Source organism: Raphanus sativus, chromosome 6, assembly GCF_000801105.2.
Source record: "Raphanus sativus cultivar WK10039 chromosome 6, ASM80110v3, whole genome shotgun sequence".
In the NCBI taxonomy this organism is placed as follows: domain Eukaryota; kingdom Viridiplantae; phylum Streptophyta; class Magnoliopsida; order Brassicales; family Brassicaceae; genus Raphanus; species Raphanus sativus.
In genome coordinates, this window is record NC_079516.1 from 15,368,093 (window position 1) to 15,385,969 (window position 17,877).

General features: G+C 32.9%; 2 protein-coding genes across 2 annotated transcripts; one reads left to right on the forward strand and one right to left on the reverse strand.

The window, feature by feature from the left end:
• The first annotated feature begins 326 nt into the window (after positions 1-326).
• LOC130496013 (uncharacterized) lies at positions 327-7,037 on the forward strand. Its single transcript, XM_056987737.1, has 4 exons — positions 327-3,179; positions 5,992-6,090; positions 6,511-6,591; positions 6,905-7,037. The coding sequence occupies exons 1-2, from the start codon at positions 641-643 to the stop codon at positions 6,009-6,011; spliced, it is 2,559 nt and encodes an 852-aa protein (XP_056843717.1). The 5' UTR covers positions 327-640; the 3' UTR covers positions 6,012-6,090; positions 6,511-6,591; positions 6,905-7,037.
• A 3,260-nt stretch (positions 7,038-10,297) lies between these two features.
• Positions 10,298-11,239, reverse strand: LOC108837921 (uncharacterized). Its single transcript, XM_018610921.2, has one exon. It carries the CDS (start codon positions 11,237-11,239, stop codon positions 10,298-10,300), a length of 942 nt encoding a protein of 313 aa, XP_018466423.1.
• Between the last annotated feature and the right edge of the window lie 6,638 nt (positions 11,240-17,877).

Consider the following 17,877-nt stretch of genomic DNA (forward strand, 5'->3'; position numbering starts at 1 on the left):
CTGGTTTCCAATCTCTTCAGCATGATTGCAAGTAGTACCCTCAAACATTCAAAATACTGCAACAAACGTGAGCCTTCGTAAGAAAAAAACAGGTAAAATTATCGTTATAAGTTATAACACGTCCATTTAATATTTTTTATAGTTCATATTAGCTAATGGAACGGCATAAAAAACAAATTATTAGTTAGCTAATTTATGATAATTAGTAAATTTAGGCATGCCTCTGATGGAGTCAGAAGCTTTGGTCTAATATGTTGATTGATTCTCTCATTATAAAAAGGAAACTGCTGTTGGTTTATATTCTCAGTTTCTTTCAGATCCTTAGTACCTTTGTCTCTCTTTCGTTAAACCCTAAAAATCTTCTCTCCCTCTCTCTCAAGCGCCACTCTTAAATTCTAGGGTTTCCAACACTTGTAGGGTTTCTTGCCATTCACGTTTGTGTTGTTCGGTTGTGAATCTTCGTCTTCCTTGAAAGATTTAAGGATAAAAAAATAGTGGTGAGTAGTGTTTAGGTTGATGATATAAAAACAGAGTCATAGGTCGCTAACTTAGCATGTGATTTATCTTATCTAGGGTTTAATTGATTTCTTTTTTTTTTGTTCTGTTTAGAACTCTTACGTCAAGTAGAAATCGTTAGGTAATGGAGAGAACTAACTTGGACAATGAGTTAAAGCTCTGTGAGGCCAAGAGAGTGAATCTCGGTAAAGCTTTTGACAAGCTTCACTCTCAAGCTTCTGAACTACTTTTCTTCACTCATCAGTGGAGAGACTTGGAGGACTATTTGAAGTCAGTGCAAGGTCAAGTTGAGAAGAGGTTCGTGGAGTTAGAGTCAAGAGAGGTGGAGTTTCAAAACAGAAGCGTTGCGGTTGATACAATAGGTGATCTAGAGGTGAAAGCTGGTGGGCTTAGGAGGGAGATTGAAGACAAAGAAGAGGTTCTTAGGGTGTTGGTGGAAGAGTGTACGGTCAAGCAGAGGTCAAAGGCTAGTCAACTTGGTGAGATGATGGAGGATTTGGCTAGGGCTAAAACTCTCAGGAGAGAGTTGGATGAGGAGAATGAGAGAAAGACAAGAGAACTCAGATTGATTCAGGACAAGGTTGTGGAATGTGGTAAGCTGCTTGAGACAAGGTCCTTGGAACTAACAAAGACTCATGGTGAGCTTGGTTTGAAGTTGGAACAGTTAGGACTTGTGAAGATTGAGTTTGCCACTGAGATGGAACATCTTGAGAGTATACAAACTCATAATAGAGAACTGGAAGAGGATATAGAGAGGAAGAGGGTGGATCTTGGAGCGGTTCTTGATAAAACTGCAGGACGTGAGAAGCAGCTTGAAGTGGTGGAAGACCAGCTAGCTTCTCAACAGAAGCTGCTTGAGACACGGTCCTTGGAACTTGTTTCTAAAGAGAAAAAGTTGCAAGAACTGAATCTGGACCTTGACCTGAAGGAAGACATAGCCATATCACTAGACAAGGAGATGAAGGAGACTTGTCAAAAGATGGAATCAAAAGCTAAGGAGCTGGAGGACATTAAGCTGTTGACTGAGGAACTAACTGAAGAACTTGCTTCTAAAGAGAAGAGAAACAGAGAGATCACAGAGGCTATTCATAAACTATCAAAAGAGGAAAGATACATTGCTGAGCATGAGTCAGCAAAAAAGGAGTTGAAGTCTTTGCATTCAATACTCACTGAGAGAGATAAACAAGTTGAAGAAGGAGACAAGCAAATTCAGCACTTGAGTAACTCCAATAAGGAACTTATCAGACAACTCAAGGTGAGACAAGAACAGTTTTTTTCAGGACAAAAATCAATTACTGGTCTTATTGCTGAGCAAGATTCAGTTACAAAGAAGCTTAGGTCTGTGAAAGATGAATTCAGACAGTGCCGCCAAAACCTGTGTAACAAAGAGAAGGAGTTGAAGTCTTTAGAGTCAACACTCACTAAGAGAAACAAACAAGCTGAGGAAGGAGAGAAGAGGATACAAGATTTGACTAACTCCAATGAGGAACTTATCAGACAGTTCAAGGTGAGACAAGAACAAGTTTGTTCGATCGAAAAGGCGGTAAGGGAATGCACAGATGAGTTGGAAGCTAAGAGGAAAGATTGTGACCAGGTTCAAAGCAAAACCAGTGACCTTGCCGTTGAGTTAAAATCAAAAGAATGTCATCTTAGCTCTGTCAAGAAAAAGATTCAAGAAAGCTTGGAAGACTTGCAATCTTTAGAGGAGCAGAAGGTCAGGCTAAAAGCATCATTGTTGGAGCAAGAGCAAGGACTTGAACTGAAACACAAGGAGCTTGATGAGAAGGATCAGAAACTGAAAGCCACAGAACAGGAGTTGGCTAAATGGGCCAAGGATTACGAGGTGAAAGAAAAGCAGCTGTCCAGCTTTTGTAAAGAAAGAAACATGGATCAACATGTTGCTCTTACACCTGTGGATGTCCACAAACCAACAGGGAACTCAAGGAAACGTGGGAGATATGATGATGATGAGTCATTGTCTCAGTCCTTAGGTAAAGAAAACACTTACAACTTCGAGAACCTGAGATCTCTGGACAAGTTCAAGACTGATCAAATATGGGCTGTTTATAGCGATTGTGACAAGGGGATGCCAAGAAAGTATGGTCAGATCAAGAGAATCGACACAAGCCCTGAGTTCAAGCTACATGTAGCACCTTTAGAGCTGTATCGCCCTCCCAACCTCATCACACATCCCGTTTCCTGTGGCCGGTTCAAGTTGAAAACCGGTAAAGCAGAAGTCCTTGCAACTAGCAGCTTCTCACATGAAGTTAAAGCAGTCAAGAGTAATGTAAACAGATTCGAAGTATACCCAAGAAAAGGTGAGATATGGGCTTTGTACAAGAACTGGAACATTACAGAATGTGCTGATGGGACGGAAGAGGAAGATCTTGAGATTGTAGAAGTAGTGGAAACTAAAGAGCAGAGCATACAAGCAATGCTTTTGACTGCTAAAGTGTTTAGCAAGGTTCTGTACGGAAGGTGTCTTGAGTCAAAGGCTGGTTTTGTAGACATTCCAAAGAAGGAAGTGAATAGATTCTCGCATCAGATTCCAGCGGTCAGACGTGAGAGAAGTGCAACTCGGACTGGAGATTGTGAATGGTGGGAGCTTGACTCTAAAGCAGTTCTTGATCTTAACCCAAAGAGGCATAAAAGCATTGCTATAGGTAAAATCTCTTCCCCAAGTCTCTCAAGTATTTAATATATATTAATATAAATAAGTTTGAAATTGAATTTTTAAATAGAAAAAAGCTATAACTGCTTACACCATGACAAATAATCATGAGAATTTCTCATAATTTGTTTTCAGTCTCTAGTCTGAGAGACAATCTTTGTTTTCTCTACGCTTTTCTTTATCATCTTTCAAAGAGAGAGATATCAATTGTTATCTTTTGCGATTTTCGATTTTCAATTTTTCAGATCCAAATCGGATTTGTTTTCCTGCATGGTAGATTGTTTTGTTGGAAATTATTTTCTGTCTATCGGATTAGTTCTTTGTTTAACGGAATTAAGATTGGATTTTTTTTGCTACTCTTTTTTCACATATCAGCTCTTTTTACGAAAGATTTACCGCTTCCAATATAGATCTCGAGTGTTTTTCATCAGTTGATTGCGTCTCTATGTCAATTAGAATAGATAGTTGTTTCCTTAGATGGAATTGTCAAAATATCTATTTTGGGTATTATATCAAATTTGATTTGATTAAATTTTGATAATTTGTCCAAAATCGGTAAATATAATATTTTTTATAGAAAACTTCACGACGAAATTATGTTACTAAATCATTTGAAGCTGTTAGACTATGAATCTGCTGCGACCTCTCAATAACATCTTTCCTGTCTACCTTCAGGTTGCAAGTTTTGTGCTGTAATACCGCCTACTGGTGGTTTCTCTTCTTGATGTTTTCTTCGTTATGGCTTTAATTTTCGAATGTTTCTTTTCTTCTGTTTTTGCTGGTTGTTAACATTTGGGGCTTTCCCTATTGAGGGGCTCCCCTTTCTTTGAATGGTATGACAAGTTCAGTGTTAAAAAAAATCATTTGAAGTTGAGTACGTCGTTGGTTTTAACTTGTTTGATAAGATGAAGAACATCGTAACATCAAAGGTGGTTTCAGAAGAGAGAGTAGTCAAATGAATTGGAAGAAAAAATGGTATCGGTCTTGACGCCTTTCTGGAAATTTTTCATTATTGGGTTGATATGAGCTCTCCGACAGAAACACCGGCTGGTGTGGTGTCTGTTTTATAACTCTCTCGAACATTTAAGAGACGTGTTCGGTCTTCATTTAACCTTATCAAATGTTTCTTTTGGGGGTCTTGATTTGGTTTACTAATATCTTGTAATGGGTTATACACCATCAAATCAACTTATATCAATTTGATTTTATGTTCTTTAAAATAACAATTACAAATTAGAGATAATTTCGAGTTGCTTCGACCTCTCTGCCTTGCTTGTGATGCTTAATCAAATCCGCATATGTCTTCTGGTGCTCGGTGCAAGAATATGCTGGTCTTATGTGTGATATTGGTGGTCAAACAGTTCCATTCTGAGTCTCATCTATTTCCTTACTCAAATGTTCCTCTGCTTTTACTCCTTTGTTTCTCTCTTCACCTTTTTAGTGCTTGTTTTCGACCATTTAGATTAGTGAATCGTGTTCCAATGGTTCATTCTAATGTTTTGCCGCATCCAGTGGAGTTATCAATTTGATTTGTTTACCAAAAATAAGATATTTTACTCTCTTCTCGACTCTCTTTTCGGAAGATTTACTAATTCTAATAGATTTTGAGTGTTTTTATCGGGTTGCTCGCCTATATGTCAATGAGGATAAATATTTGTTTCCTTACATGTAACTGTCAAATCTCTCTTTTGGTTATTAAATCGAAATTGATTGATTAGGTTTTGATGATTTGTTTAAAATCAGTAAAGAACAGGTTTCTCTATAGAAAAAATGTAACGGCGAAAATATGTTATTAAATCATCGGAAACTGAGTTGTTGGTTTAACTTATGTGATAATTAAGATGAAGAACATCTCAATATCAAAGGTGATTTCAGAAGAAAGAGTAGTCAAGTGGATTTGAAGAAAAAGTGGTATGGGTCTTGATGCCTCTCATGCAATTTCTCCATAATTGGGTCCGTTTGAGCTTTTATCCGGCGGAAACACTGGTTGGTGTTCTGTCAATTTTCTCAAAACGTTTTCGGAAAAACAAATTGGTTTTTATAACATTAACATTACTAGAAGTGCATATAAGGAAGTATGAAAGCGATGAATAATGACGTTGTATATATGTCGTTTGGCATGGGGTGTTGAGGCAATGCAAAAATCTTTCCACTTCACCTAGCGACATGGCAACATAGGCGGATGCTTTTTAAAAATAAAGGCCTTTTTAATATCGTGGTCGACAAGTAAAAATACCAAAAAAATACTCCCTCTGTTTTTTAAAGATACATATTTTAGACTTTTCACATATATTAAGAAATCACATTAAAAATGTATTGATTTTTGTGAATAACAATTTTCCATAATCTTTAACCAATAAAAATCCAATAAATACAATTAATTTTCTTGAAGTTAACAGATTTTCATTAAATAATACATTGAAAAAGTAAAAAATGTATCTTTTTAAAACAAATTTTTTTCCTAGAACATGGATCTTTAAAAAACAGAGGGAGTAAGAATCACATAGTAACCGAAATTAATGTAGGTCTGATTTAAACCGAATCAGGCAAAACTAATCTGGATAATCCAAAGTCTCAATTAGGAGACTATACTCATAGATTGGGATTGTATCTGGACAAGATATACACATATATCTTGTTCATTATGGGAAGGATTGTATGTATTTAATCAAGAAAATTAAATTTATGTTCCGTTTCGTATATAAAATGATTCACAATTATTTGCACACTTTAAATTCCATGTACCATTGACTGATTTCTAGTTAATATAAATAAGCAAATAAAAAGTTCTCTTGCTGTTCCAGGAAAAATGAGTGAAGCATAAGTGTTGTTCGTGAAATGCAGAAGAAATGGACAAAGCCTGGAACTATAGGTTTTATGTTTACAGCCAAATTGTTAGTAAGGTAAAGTCCATCCAATGGCTTGACATTATTAGATTTCTTTTAAAAAAATTTGATGAAAACAATCTAACAATGATTGTTAATTCTGGGAAATATTTGCATACTAGATACAACATGCTGGTAAAAATATGTTCGGAATCCCTCATGAGGTTGATAAAATTTTGCAAGCAATGCAGAGATATACCTCAACCTCTAGCCACCAGAGAGAAAAAAGAGATCTTTGGGTTTCCTTCTTTAGCGACCGGCAACTCTCGCCGGAGATTTAATAGGGTATTTAGTGTAGTTTAGTTGGATTAATCGGCTGAGCTGAGGTCCTTTGATGATTTGTGATGTCCTGGAGATCCATCGGGTTGTTTTGTACCCCTTTGTCTTGGTTGTTATGCCTAATCAGATCCGAATGTTTTTTTCTGGTGCGTGGTGCAGAAATATGCTGACACTAATGTGGAGTGTTAATCCTTATTTTGATCTGGCAACGCTGGTCTCATGCATATCGGTGGTCAAATGGTTCGAATCTGTCTCTCATCTCCTTTTCTGATCGGTCGAAGGTTCTTTTGGTTTTAGTCTTTCGTTTCTTCTCTTGACCTTTGTAGGATGGTTTCGGCCATTTAGTTTAACAAATTGTGTTCCAATGGTTTGTTAATCTAGTGATTCGTCGGATCTAGTAGAGTATAAATGTGGTGTTTTGTGTTGAGGTATCTGTGATTGGCTTTTAGCATCTTGTAGCAACATGTTAACTCTCAAGTCTGGTTTCCAGTGTTGTTTGGTGGTTATTCCTTAATGATTATGGATTCCTTCAGCCAACGAGTCTTGTTCTCAGGTTTTAGGGTTTGTGTGTCTCTTGGTCGTTTGCCGCAATCTCAGTGGGGTGTTTCAGTGCGGTTTAAGGTGCAAGCAAGATCTTAGTTTAGCTCGGTTGAAGATAAAAATATATCTTGGTGACAGGTTTCCGGCTACTTGATTGTCTAAGAAGTTAATATTTTGTTTATTTTGTTTATTTTGTATATTTATAAAATTACATATAGTTTGCAATGACTCCAATTATGTATAGACGTTCATTCAGGTTTGGGTCGTATCTTTATATTTTTGATTCAACCTCTCATTACTTAAGCATGTCTGACCTATTAATAGCACTTTGAATTCAAATATAACTAGATTCTAACAATTTGTAACATATGTCAAAACTCATTATGTAACCATATTTATTTTGAATTCGGACTATAAAACTTTGAATTCAGTGATTTTAGATATAATATCAAAATAAACATTACATTAATTATTTGTCGTATTTATTTAGGTTTTGAATACTTATTTGTAGAAATTATACCAAATTAAACATTTTGGGTTTTTTTCGAATTTTCCAGTTCAAATACATTATATATCACTATTCATATATTTTTTAAATCATTTTCTCGGTTTTCAAGTGTCAGATTTCTTCAGATTTTTTTTGCCCATTCCTAACTCCAACTCTATAAAAAAATGTAACCTCAAGTTTTGTACTAATTAAATTTTAAATTTTCTTATGTGTCAATTCCTTAAGTTTTTAATGCTGATGTGGCATTATTAGAAAAAGTCTAGGCAAACCTTAGTGTAGAATTATTAACTCCTAGTGAAATGCATATACGGACCAACTAATATATATATATCGGATATAGATCAATTAAAACTTTAAAATATCTCAACAAATAGAACATATGGTAACTGTAATATTGATATTCGTTTGACTCCCTTAACAATAAACTAGATCATGACCCGCGCACCTGCGCGGGTTTATCTTTTGATTCACATATTTTATATACATGTTGAATATTACTTAAGATTTATAATATAAAAAAGTTAGAATAATCCGAAACCAAAAAAATCGATCCGTACAAAAAAATCAAATACCTACTTAGATCCAAATGTTGAAAATTCGAAGAACTCATACCTGAAATGAACAGATTTATACCCGACCCAGTGAGCTAAATTTCAAACATAATATCTTTTGTTATATTTTTAATTCATTTTTTTGGGTTGAGATTTACTATTTATTCGGAAGATTTTTGGCTAACTTAATTGTATATATTCGTAGGTTTCTTTTTTTTTGAACATGAAAAAAAATATTTGGGTCTTGATTAAATTTATCTTATATAACAAATTATTGCTATAAATAATTTTTATAAAAACTAATTTGTAAAAGTAATATCATTTTTGTTATAAATTAGTATATCATAGTTTATAGGTTCAAAGTATAGAGTTAATCGTTTTCATAGTATTGCTAATATTGATAGATGCAAGTTAATGAATACAAATAATATATTATATTATTAGTAATATATTGTATAGTATTATATGTTAGTAGATGTATTATTAATAATCTATCTTATAGTATAATATGCTAGTGGGTGTATCTAGCTTATAGTAAAATATATGCAATATAAGGAAACATGCGTAGTGGATATAATAATAAGGTAAGAAGTGAAAAACTATGGTAATGGTTGATATTAATTATTTATAAAAAGGCATGTCTAATAATAAGTAGATTAATATATCATTAGTTACATAAGGTCCAACTTTAAAAACTACATAGAAGAAGTTGTAATGTTTATGTTTTAATAAGATAGATGTTTAGAATATCATATACTAAAAACTCGAAAGAGAATAACATAGGAGGTGATTGGTTGGATTGTAGGAAGTGACTTTAGCTTTAATTTTTATCTACAATCTTAAATATCACCAATCATACTTTATATTGGTTTTTAAAGATACAACAAAAAAATAAAGCTACAGCAAAAAAATAATAATAAAATAGCTTCAAAAGTCTTGTTTTCTAAAGCTCCATCTTTTTAGCTGTAGCAAATTTTAAAGCTATATTCTTTAAAGCTAAATCAAAATATTTTACAGACTAAAATCTAAAATAATTTTTTTACAGTTACAGTTCAACCAATCACCCATTATAATATTGAAATTCAATTATTACAATTATGATATACATGAGCTAATAGCTTCCCGGAAAATCCAATGAAAAAACTTCCTTGAAAAGCTATACTTTCATCTTCTATATAAGACACGCAAACATAAATTTTCTAGGGAAAATTAGATTTTTAGGACACTTTGAACTAGGATTTGTCACACTAGGATTTTTGGAAGATGTTTTGTCAAATTAGGATTTTAATTCTTGTTAATACTATAATGCCCTTAAAATCTCATTTTAGTTATTTAATTTTGATTATAAATAATAATTTCGTAATAGATTTAATATATAAAACATTTAAGAAGTTAAAAAAAGAAATAAAAAAATAATAAAAAATTAGATTAAAGAAAAGATGGGTTTATCGGGTTAAAGGGATCGACCCTTTTCACCTTTTACTTCTTCTCCGCCAAGCTCCCATGGCGATTTAGGGTTCTCCCGTCGTCTTCCTCTTCCATTCTCCGTCGTCCTCTTCCTCTTCCATCCGTCGTCGTCTTCCTCTTCTATTCTCCGGCGTCGTCATCCTCTTCCATCCGACTCCCCCAAATCGTCGTCTTCCTCTTCCAATCTTCATCATCTAGGTTTGTCGGCTAGTTGTTCTTCTAATCGAACTGTTCTTCCATCAATTTCGTCCAAATCTCACGGTTATTAACAGTAGGTTATCGATTACTTCGATTGATTTCATTAACCTAGTTTTTTTTTTTAACCCATTTGTCATTTTTCTTAAAGCTATTGCGTTTTACAGGTTTGGTTAATCATCTTCTACAGCACTTTTAAATCATGCATGTTAATTTTTGTCATCTCTAGTTGTAGAAAATTGATTGAGGTTTTTGGAAAAGGGGAAAATCGAGTATTGAAATCTTAGTGTTGTCCGGCCTTAGTGTTGACTAGTTGTTGTTATATTGTGTTTGAAGCGAGTGATTAGTTGTAGACAAGTGTTCCAAAATATGTTCTTTCTTTGTTTCTATTCTCATTACAATATGTTTTCTTCGATTGTATACTTTATAGTTTTGATTCATCGATTGAACAACTTCTTGTCTATTAGATGGAAACATATTATAGATGTTGTCCGATTGTAATGTAGGCTAGTTGTTCTCCTCAAGTTTACTCTTACAGTAGTAGTTGTCCTATTGGAACATGTTTGTGCTCTCGTTATAATTTTTTTTTCTTTGATTCTATTGTTGTTGCTTTCATTATTTGTGTGCTTATATTGATACTTTTGAACTCACAAATTTTTCATGTTTTATAGACATGTCTCAAGAGTTACCGAAGAGGATTTTTAAGGAGGGCGAGGAGACCCAAGTGACTCAGATCAACAACAACTGCAGGATCGACTTCATTATCAAAAAGTTGGAGGAGTGGCTGCCAAATGAGTTGAGAGAAGTGAAGAAAGATCCGGTTTTTAGTCAGATTTTTAAGCTGCATGAGAATGGTCTTGGGTTCTCCGCGAGAGTGATACACATTTCTATCTGAGACAAAAGCCAAGTCTTGACAGTCAGCAATAACCATTTTCAACTGTCTGAAGAACCAACCCCATGAATCGTCATTCTCTGAATCAACAACTCCAAATGCAATCGGATACAAGTTAGAGTTACCATCTACGGCAGTAACAACAAGTAGAACTCCTCTGTATTTATTTTTCAGAAAAGTTCCATCAACAACAATCACCCTTCGCATTGCATTGTAGTATCCTCTAACTGATTGCCCAAATGCCATAAATAGATACATGAATCTCCCCTTGTCATTAATTTCATAGTGAGTATGCGTACCAGGATTAGCTTCTTTAAGCATATGCAAATAAGATGGTATTTTAGCATAACTGCGATCTGGTATACCTCTAGCAGCTGCAATAGCAAACTCCCGAGCTTCCCAAGCGTGTCCATAAGTAATCTCACAACTATGGTCCAATCTCATAAAGTCAATGATGTCATTTGGTTTTGGACCATCGTTGGCATCACCGTATCGATGTTGTATTAGTGCCCCAATTGTTCTTGCCGATGCTGTTTTTCCGAAATTGCTTTTCTTTGAAGGTGCACATGAATGTCGTTCCTCACACCGGTTGATCATGAAATATGCAGACCCGTCCAGACCTTCTGCACGCACACTCCAATTGCATAATGCATCCTTACATCGGCAATACCACCATTTTCTCGTGGATTTGATAACAGTGTAATCGAAATTATTCTTCATCGCCAAAATTTCCATTGTTGTCTTCAGAACCTCTTTACTCTTGAAAAGTTGATTCTTCTTCATGAAATCTCCTCTCCACTCTCGACCAGACTTTTCACTATCTCCATTATTTTGAGAATCTCCAATTTTTTGACTCCTTAAACCAGCATCACATCAACCATCAGCGGCGACATAATCCTTTTTTCTACCACAAGACTCCTTTGACGGCTTCACAAACGCGGCTCCATTTATCTCCGGAACTTCTTCATCCTCAACATTACTTGAATCACACGGCTCCTTATTCAAATCAATATTGATCCGTTCGTTTTTGTTTACGCCAGAACCAGAGAACGTGACGCACAAGGTAGTAGATGAATCCTTCTTCGCATAAGCCACAAAATTAGATGATTGGCGATCATTGGTGATAAAAATTGGAGGATTCCCTCTTTGATTCACTATCGAGTAACTGAACTCGGCATTAACAACATTATGGTCCACCCCATAATCCTCACACACGATCCTCTTGACCACCACCAATGGAGTAGTAGTTTCTAATGTTACCATTCGACCACCCCTTGCTTTCTCTACCACGAAACTCCACTCTTCACTTAAATCAGACACCCATTCCCCGGATTTAACATAGATTAGAACCATGATGTATGATGTATTGATGGAGAGAAGAGATGATTTTGTGGATGAAGAAGAGAGAAAGCAAACTATGAGAAAGAAAGATCGTGGGAGGAGAAGAAGAACGTGATTTTAGGAGAAAATATTTTTTGAAAGATTTAGGGTAGATTTAGTTTAGATTTAGGAAACTTCTGTAACAGAAAATGGAAGTTTCCATATTTTCACGATTTGCCTAGAATGCGTATACTACCTACCCAGAACACCGTATAATAGGTGAGAACTGTATTCTACCTTTAGGCGTCATATAAGGTAAAAGGTATAACAGATTATGACACGTAATGTAACCGAGCTCTGTGATTGAGTTGTGGTTATATCTCGTTTTCTAGCTGAAGGTACACCAAAGACATCTTTCTTGATTATAGCGTAGCTGATTCTATCTTTGCCACGGTATATAAGAAATGTTATACTACGATATATAGCCTGGATATATCAGTGTCTTAAATTTAGAATCCGAACTATAAACTAGGTAGACTGCCAGAATGAGAATTCTAACTGTAGCCAGAAGATAAAATAAAATATGATTCGAATTTTTTTTTAAAAAAATTTAAACTTATATATTGTCATACTTATGTTTTCTACAGTTTTAGTATTTTTTTATATTTTTAAAACTCTATTTACTATTTTTTCCATAAAACAAGGGTAAAATATGTCCAAAATTGCCAAAAGTATGAAAAGTCTTATTGTGACAAACAAAAGTTCAAAGTGTCCCATTTTTCTAATTCTCCCAATTTTCTATCAACCAAACAATTTTTTTCTCCAAATTAATAAACTTATTATTTTCCCATTGATTCGTCGTACACTTTTGTCGAAGTGATTGGTTATATTTTTTTCATTTCTTCATTTTTTCATTTATAATTTCATGTTTTTGATTTTACGAATTACTTTTATGTGTTAGATGATAATATGGAGATGAAGGGTTATAAACAACCACCGTAACTAATTTAACATCCCTTCCGTTGGGGGGCTGAACCCCTTTCGGGGGATAGTTGGGAATGTGGCTACCCAGATACTAGAGTTATCAAAAAAAAAAAACAACCACCGTAACTATCCAAGAAAATTTTTTAAAAATATCTTATATAATAAAGTTGGCTTTTTTTTCTCCTTGGGGGTTTTAATGCCATGTGGCACACTCCTTTTAACAATTATTTTTTCCTTTAATTTATATTAATGTTAGTTATGAAAGACATTGAGTTTTTAAAATTTACCTCATAAAAACCCAAACATTTATAACAGTGTTTTGAACCCAAACAGAGCCACTGTTGAATCGGTAAACTCTCCGACCCAATAGAAATCAGATTTGAGTTTTGTGAAAAAGCCAAAATATAAAACCCCAATTAAAACCTCTAAAAACTCACTGAAACCTAAAACCCCATACCGGTTGCACCACTGATTAAAACAGAATTTAAAATATAATTAAAACTAAAAAAAAAAATTATCTATTGGTTTAACTAAAAAATATAAAAATAAAAATCCAATACCGGTTACACCACTGGTTGAATCAATAGATAATTTTTATTTTTTTTTAGTTTTTAGTTATGTTTTAAATTATGTTTTATATTATAAATTTCCAATTATAAAGTTAGATTTTTTTTTCAGTTTTATTACTGTCTTTCTATTCTTCTACACTACAATTTACGTTTACAAGGAAGGTGAGTAAGCGTGATTTTGCTCGACCCGCACATCCGTAAAACAAACTCAAGGACGATCAAGCTTATTATTCCTCTACATTACAATTTACGTTTGCAAGAAAAGTGAGTAAGTTGTTTTTTATTTAACTTAGTTTATAACAAGTCATTACATTTTTAATTTACAGATCAAAAAGAATAAGATCATATGATCATGTGGATTTACAAAACATGTTTTGAATTGTTGAAGAACAAGAACATGGCGAGCTGTTGGTAAGCTTTAAAATTTAGAGAAAATCAAAATTAGTTGATGTGATTTGGTGTTAATTTATATTTATTATTGACAATTTACTGATATGATGTTTTAATTTTGGTTTATTTTGCATTGGAAGTTTAATTTATTATTCACATTCGACATAAATATTTGTGAATTGTATGTCTTGATTTTTTTAGATGTCATAACTCTTATGTTACAATTTTTTTAAATAGTCTAAACTATTTCTTAATATTTTGTATGTCAAATGAAGATAAAAATATAGAAACCAAGGTTAAATATTTTCTAAATTTTTAAGCATAAAATAGATAAATATCCAAACTATTATTTTATGTTTAGAAAACATTTCAAAATATTAACTATTATATAAAATTTTCATAGCTAATATGTTATTATATAATAAAATTAATTATTTATTAACATGCGGTTCATCAACAGTTGGTCCAATAATTCACTGATCCGGTCAATTCAGTGACCCGATCAATCGTCAGATCCAGTGTCTGGATAGGGTTTCAAAATCATGGTTTATAGGTTTTCTTTATATTTGACATTGACTATGGAGAATAGAGCCTCTATGATTCTCTATAATGAACAATATGTATCACTTTCATAAATTCGACCCACATGATCCGTATGACCAAAAATCTTAAACCCGCATCCGTCCCTCCAAAACCCGTGGGTAAACCGTCTTACCCGCGGGTAATAATAATTATATTAAAAACTTATTATTTTAATTATATATTAATTATTTTCATTATATATTAAGTATTAAAAAACAATATTAAAATAATACATTATAACTAAAATTATAAAAATATTTTATATGATTATATATTTTTACGAAAAAAAAACTTTTTTTTTGAATTTGCGGGTCGGCGGTATCCACGACTCATATTCGGCTGACCCGCACCCGCTCCACTTAAACTAATCTTAACCCACACTCGCACTCGCAGTTCGAAAATTTTAAACCGATCGATCCGCACCTGCTCCACGGCGGGTCAAACGGGGCGGAGCCCCCGGGATTTGAATTAAATTCTCAGCTCTACTAACCACTATCAAAAAGATTAGAAAATATCATTTTTAATTTTTTTATACATATTTTCATTTCATATTATTAAAATATTTTATTTACTAAGATCATATAATAAATTATAAATATATGTAAAAATACAACATATGAACCCGGCGCGTAGCGCCGGAATACCACTAGTATCAGTATAAGTTAAAGTTTTTCTTATTTCTTTGATTAATTTTTTGACAAATTTAATTTTTTTAAATGTTATGTTTTACTTTGCCTAAATACTACACTACAAGAAATATGTCCATTGTTAGCGCGGATTTTATGCTATGTTAGGGGTTTGATAGCGTTTTACCAAATGCTATGTATGCGGCAGCAATCATAGGTACCCTTCTACGATAGCATTTTCGTAACGCTACAAAAATAGATATACAATAGCAATATTTGAATGCTATTATTAAATTAAATAATGGTTCATATTTTTGTGCCATGATAAGTCATTCTAAAATAAAAAAAAAAACTAAATTAAAATAATTAAAATTAAAACCATTTTTTATAATTAAAAAATAAATTAAATTTTATTGATAAATAATTTCGGTTTACAAAACTAAACAGAAAAAATAAAAATAAAGTAAACCACAACGGTTTATCCAATTCGGTTTACACTAAACCGGAAAACCCTAAATAAACAAAAACACTAAACCTAAAAAAAAAAAAAAAAAAACTCCAGCCGTCTCCATTAAGCTTCTTCATCTTCCTTCACCACCTGAATCTTCTTCATCTTCCTTCACCACATGTATCTACTAAGAACAAAAGAAGCACTGATTCTTATTCTTCTGATCCTCAACGGTGGAGTCTCTGATTCGTCATGGGTCCACTTCCGGCGACTCTGCTCAAGGGCTGCTCACGACCGCCGCTGCTCGCAACCACGGACCAGCATCTCTGCTCAACGACCTACCAGAAACAAAAAAAAATAAAGACAAGTCAGATAAGAGAGAGAAAGAAAGAGATAGAGAGAGAGAGAGAGAGAGAGAGAGAGAGAGAGGAGAGAGAGAGAGAGAGAGAGAGAGAGAGAGAGAGAGAGGAGAGAGAGAGAGAGGAGAGAGAGAGAGAGAGAGAGAGAGAGAGAGAGAGAGAGGAGAGAGAGAGAGAGAAGAGAGAGAGAGAGAGAGAGAGAGAGAGAGAGAGAGAGAGAGAGAGAGAGAGAGAGAGAGAGAGAGAGAGAGAGGAGAGAGAGAGAGAGAGGAGATGACGAAGAGAGTGATACGGAGAAAAGAGATGTCTGTGTGAGATGAATCGTGAGAGAGATGGTGAGAGATGAAGAGAGTGAAACCCAAAAATCTGAGATTTGAAAGAATGGACCAATAAGAAGGAAGCACGGAGATCACAACAGAGTGATTTTCAGCCTTTGGATCATAATCTATCAAGGGCCAAAAACAAATAAAAACAATAATTTCCTTTATCTGTAATTATTTTTAAATGGCTAAAATTTAAATAACTATATATAAATTTGAAAAAAAAAATTTGCATTTAAATTTTTGGGGTTATGTGATCTAAAAAACTGATTTGATAAAAATATTCATATGAAATTATTTCTTTTGCTTTTGTGTGTTTATTGTTTAGAGGTTTTAAAATATAAATTTTATGTTTTGGAGTTTATAATATAATTAAGTTTGAATGTTTACACATAAATCTGATTTATAATTAAAATTTGAATATTTGATTCAAAAGTTGAAACGTTTTTAATTTCGACTTTATGGTTTATAAAATTATGATTAAGAGTAAATTTAGTTTTGTGATTTAAGGTTTGGTTTTGTTGGAATATGAGGTTTAGGGTTTAATGTTTTGTATATATTTGGATTAAATTTGGAAAATATAGTTTTGAAAAACTATATATAAGATTTGTAGTTAATTTTTTAATAATTTAGATTTGAAGTTTTATTTAGAGTATTCAATGTATAGTTTTATGTTCGAAGTTGGAATTTAAGTTAAGTTTGATTAACGATTAAATATTTTGCATTTCGGAAACTATAGTTTTAAAATTAAGAAAGATAAATTTGAGTTAATTTTAAGATCTGAAATTATAAATGAAAAGATTAGAGTTTGAAAGGTTGTGTTTAGAGTTTAGGGTTTTAAAACCATGTATATAGTTTAGAGGTTCAAATAACTTTTCTTAGCATTAGAAAAACGCTATTATTTTGTCTTTCATAGTATTAATGAAGTTTTATTTAGAGTATTGAATGTATAGTTTATGTTCGAAGTTGGAATTTAAGTTAAGTTTGATTAACGATCAAATATTTGCATTTCGGAAACTAGTTTAAAATTAAGAGAATAAATTTGAGTTTAATTTTAAGATCTGAAATTATAAAATGAAAGATTAGAGTTTGAAAGGTTGTGTTTAGAGTTTTAGGGTTTAAACATAGTTTATAGTTTAGAGGTTTCAAATAACTTTTCTTAGCATTAGAAAAAACGCTATTATTTGTCTTTCATAGTATTTAATGAAGTCGCTTGAATAATGTTTTTTTGCGCCTAAGTCTAATTTTGCAGTAACTATTGGCGGAGTTAGTGATTTTATCTTCCCGCTCATTTAATTTTTAAAATAACATTAATTAAGTGCTATTTTAGGTTCGGTTCTATCATAGCCGTTTATCTAATGCTGTGATATAATACGGAAAAATTTTAAATCGTCCACGATAGCAAGTTCAGTAAAACGAGCTATGATAATGTGCTATCAATGTAGACTTTTTTGTAGTGCTATTCAGATGCAATGGAAAACGAAAAGGTATTATTTCATGATTTTTTTTGAGTTTCTGTTCATATTCTGTAACAACTAATAATATTTCAATACAGTAGTCCATTATTTCGTTTGATATATTTACGGTTAAAAGTTTTGTTGTATTTTTAGTATTCACATTTCACTTTTTTGATTTATACGGTAACATGATTCAGTTTTGAATCTAATAATATTAATTTAGTTATATATTTTTGAATTTTTGATTGAAAAACATCCCATAAAAGGAATCAATTTTGAATCTATAATATTAATTTAGATGATAAAAAGATTCAAAAA

Coding starts and splice junctions, on each gene's coding strand:
- LOC130496013 (XM_056987737.1), top strand. CDS start 641: ATGGAGAGAACTAACTTGGACAATGAGTTAAAGCTCTGTGAGGCCAAG. Junction 3,180..5,991: donor GCATAAAAGCATTGCTATAG/GTAAAATCTCTT, acceptor TTGCTGTTCCAG/GAAAAATGAGTGAAGCATAA.
- LOC108837921 (XM_018610921.2), bottom strand. CDS start 11,239: ATGGAAATTTTGGCGATGAAGAATAATTTCGATTACACTGTTATCAAA.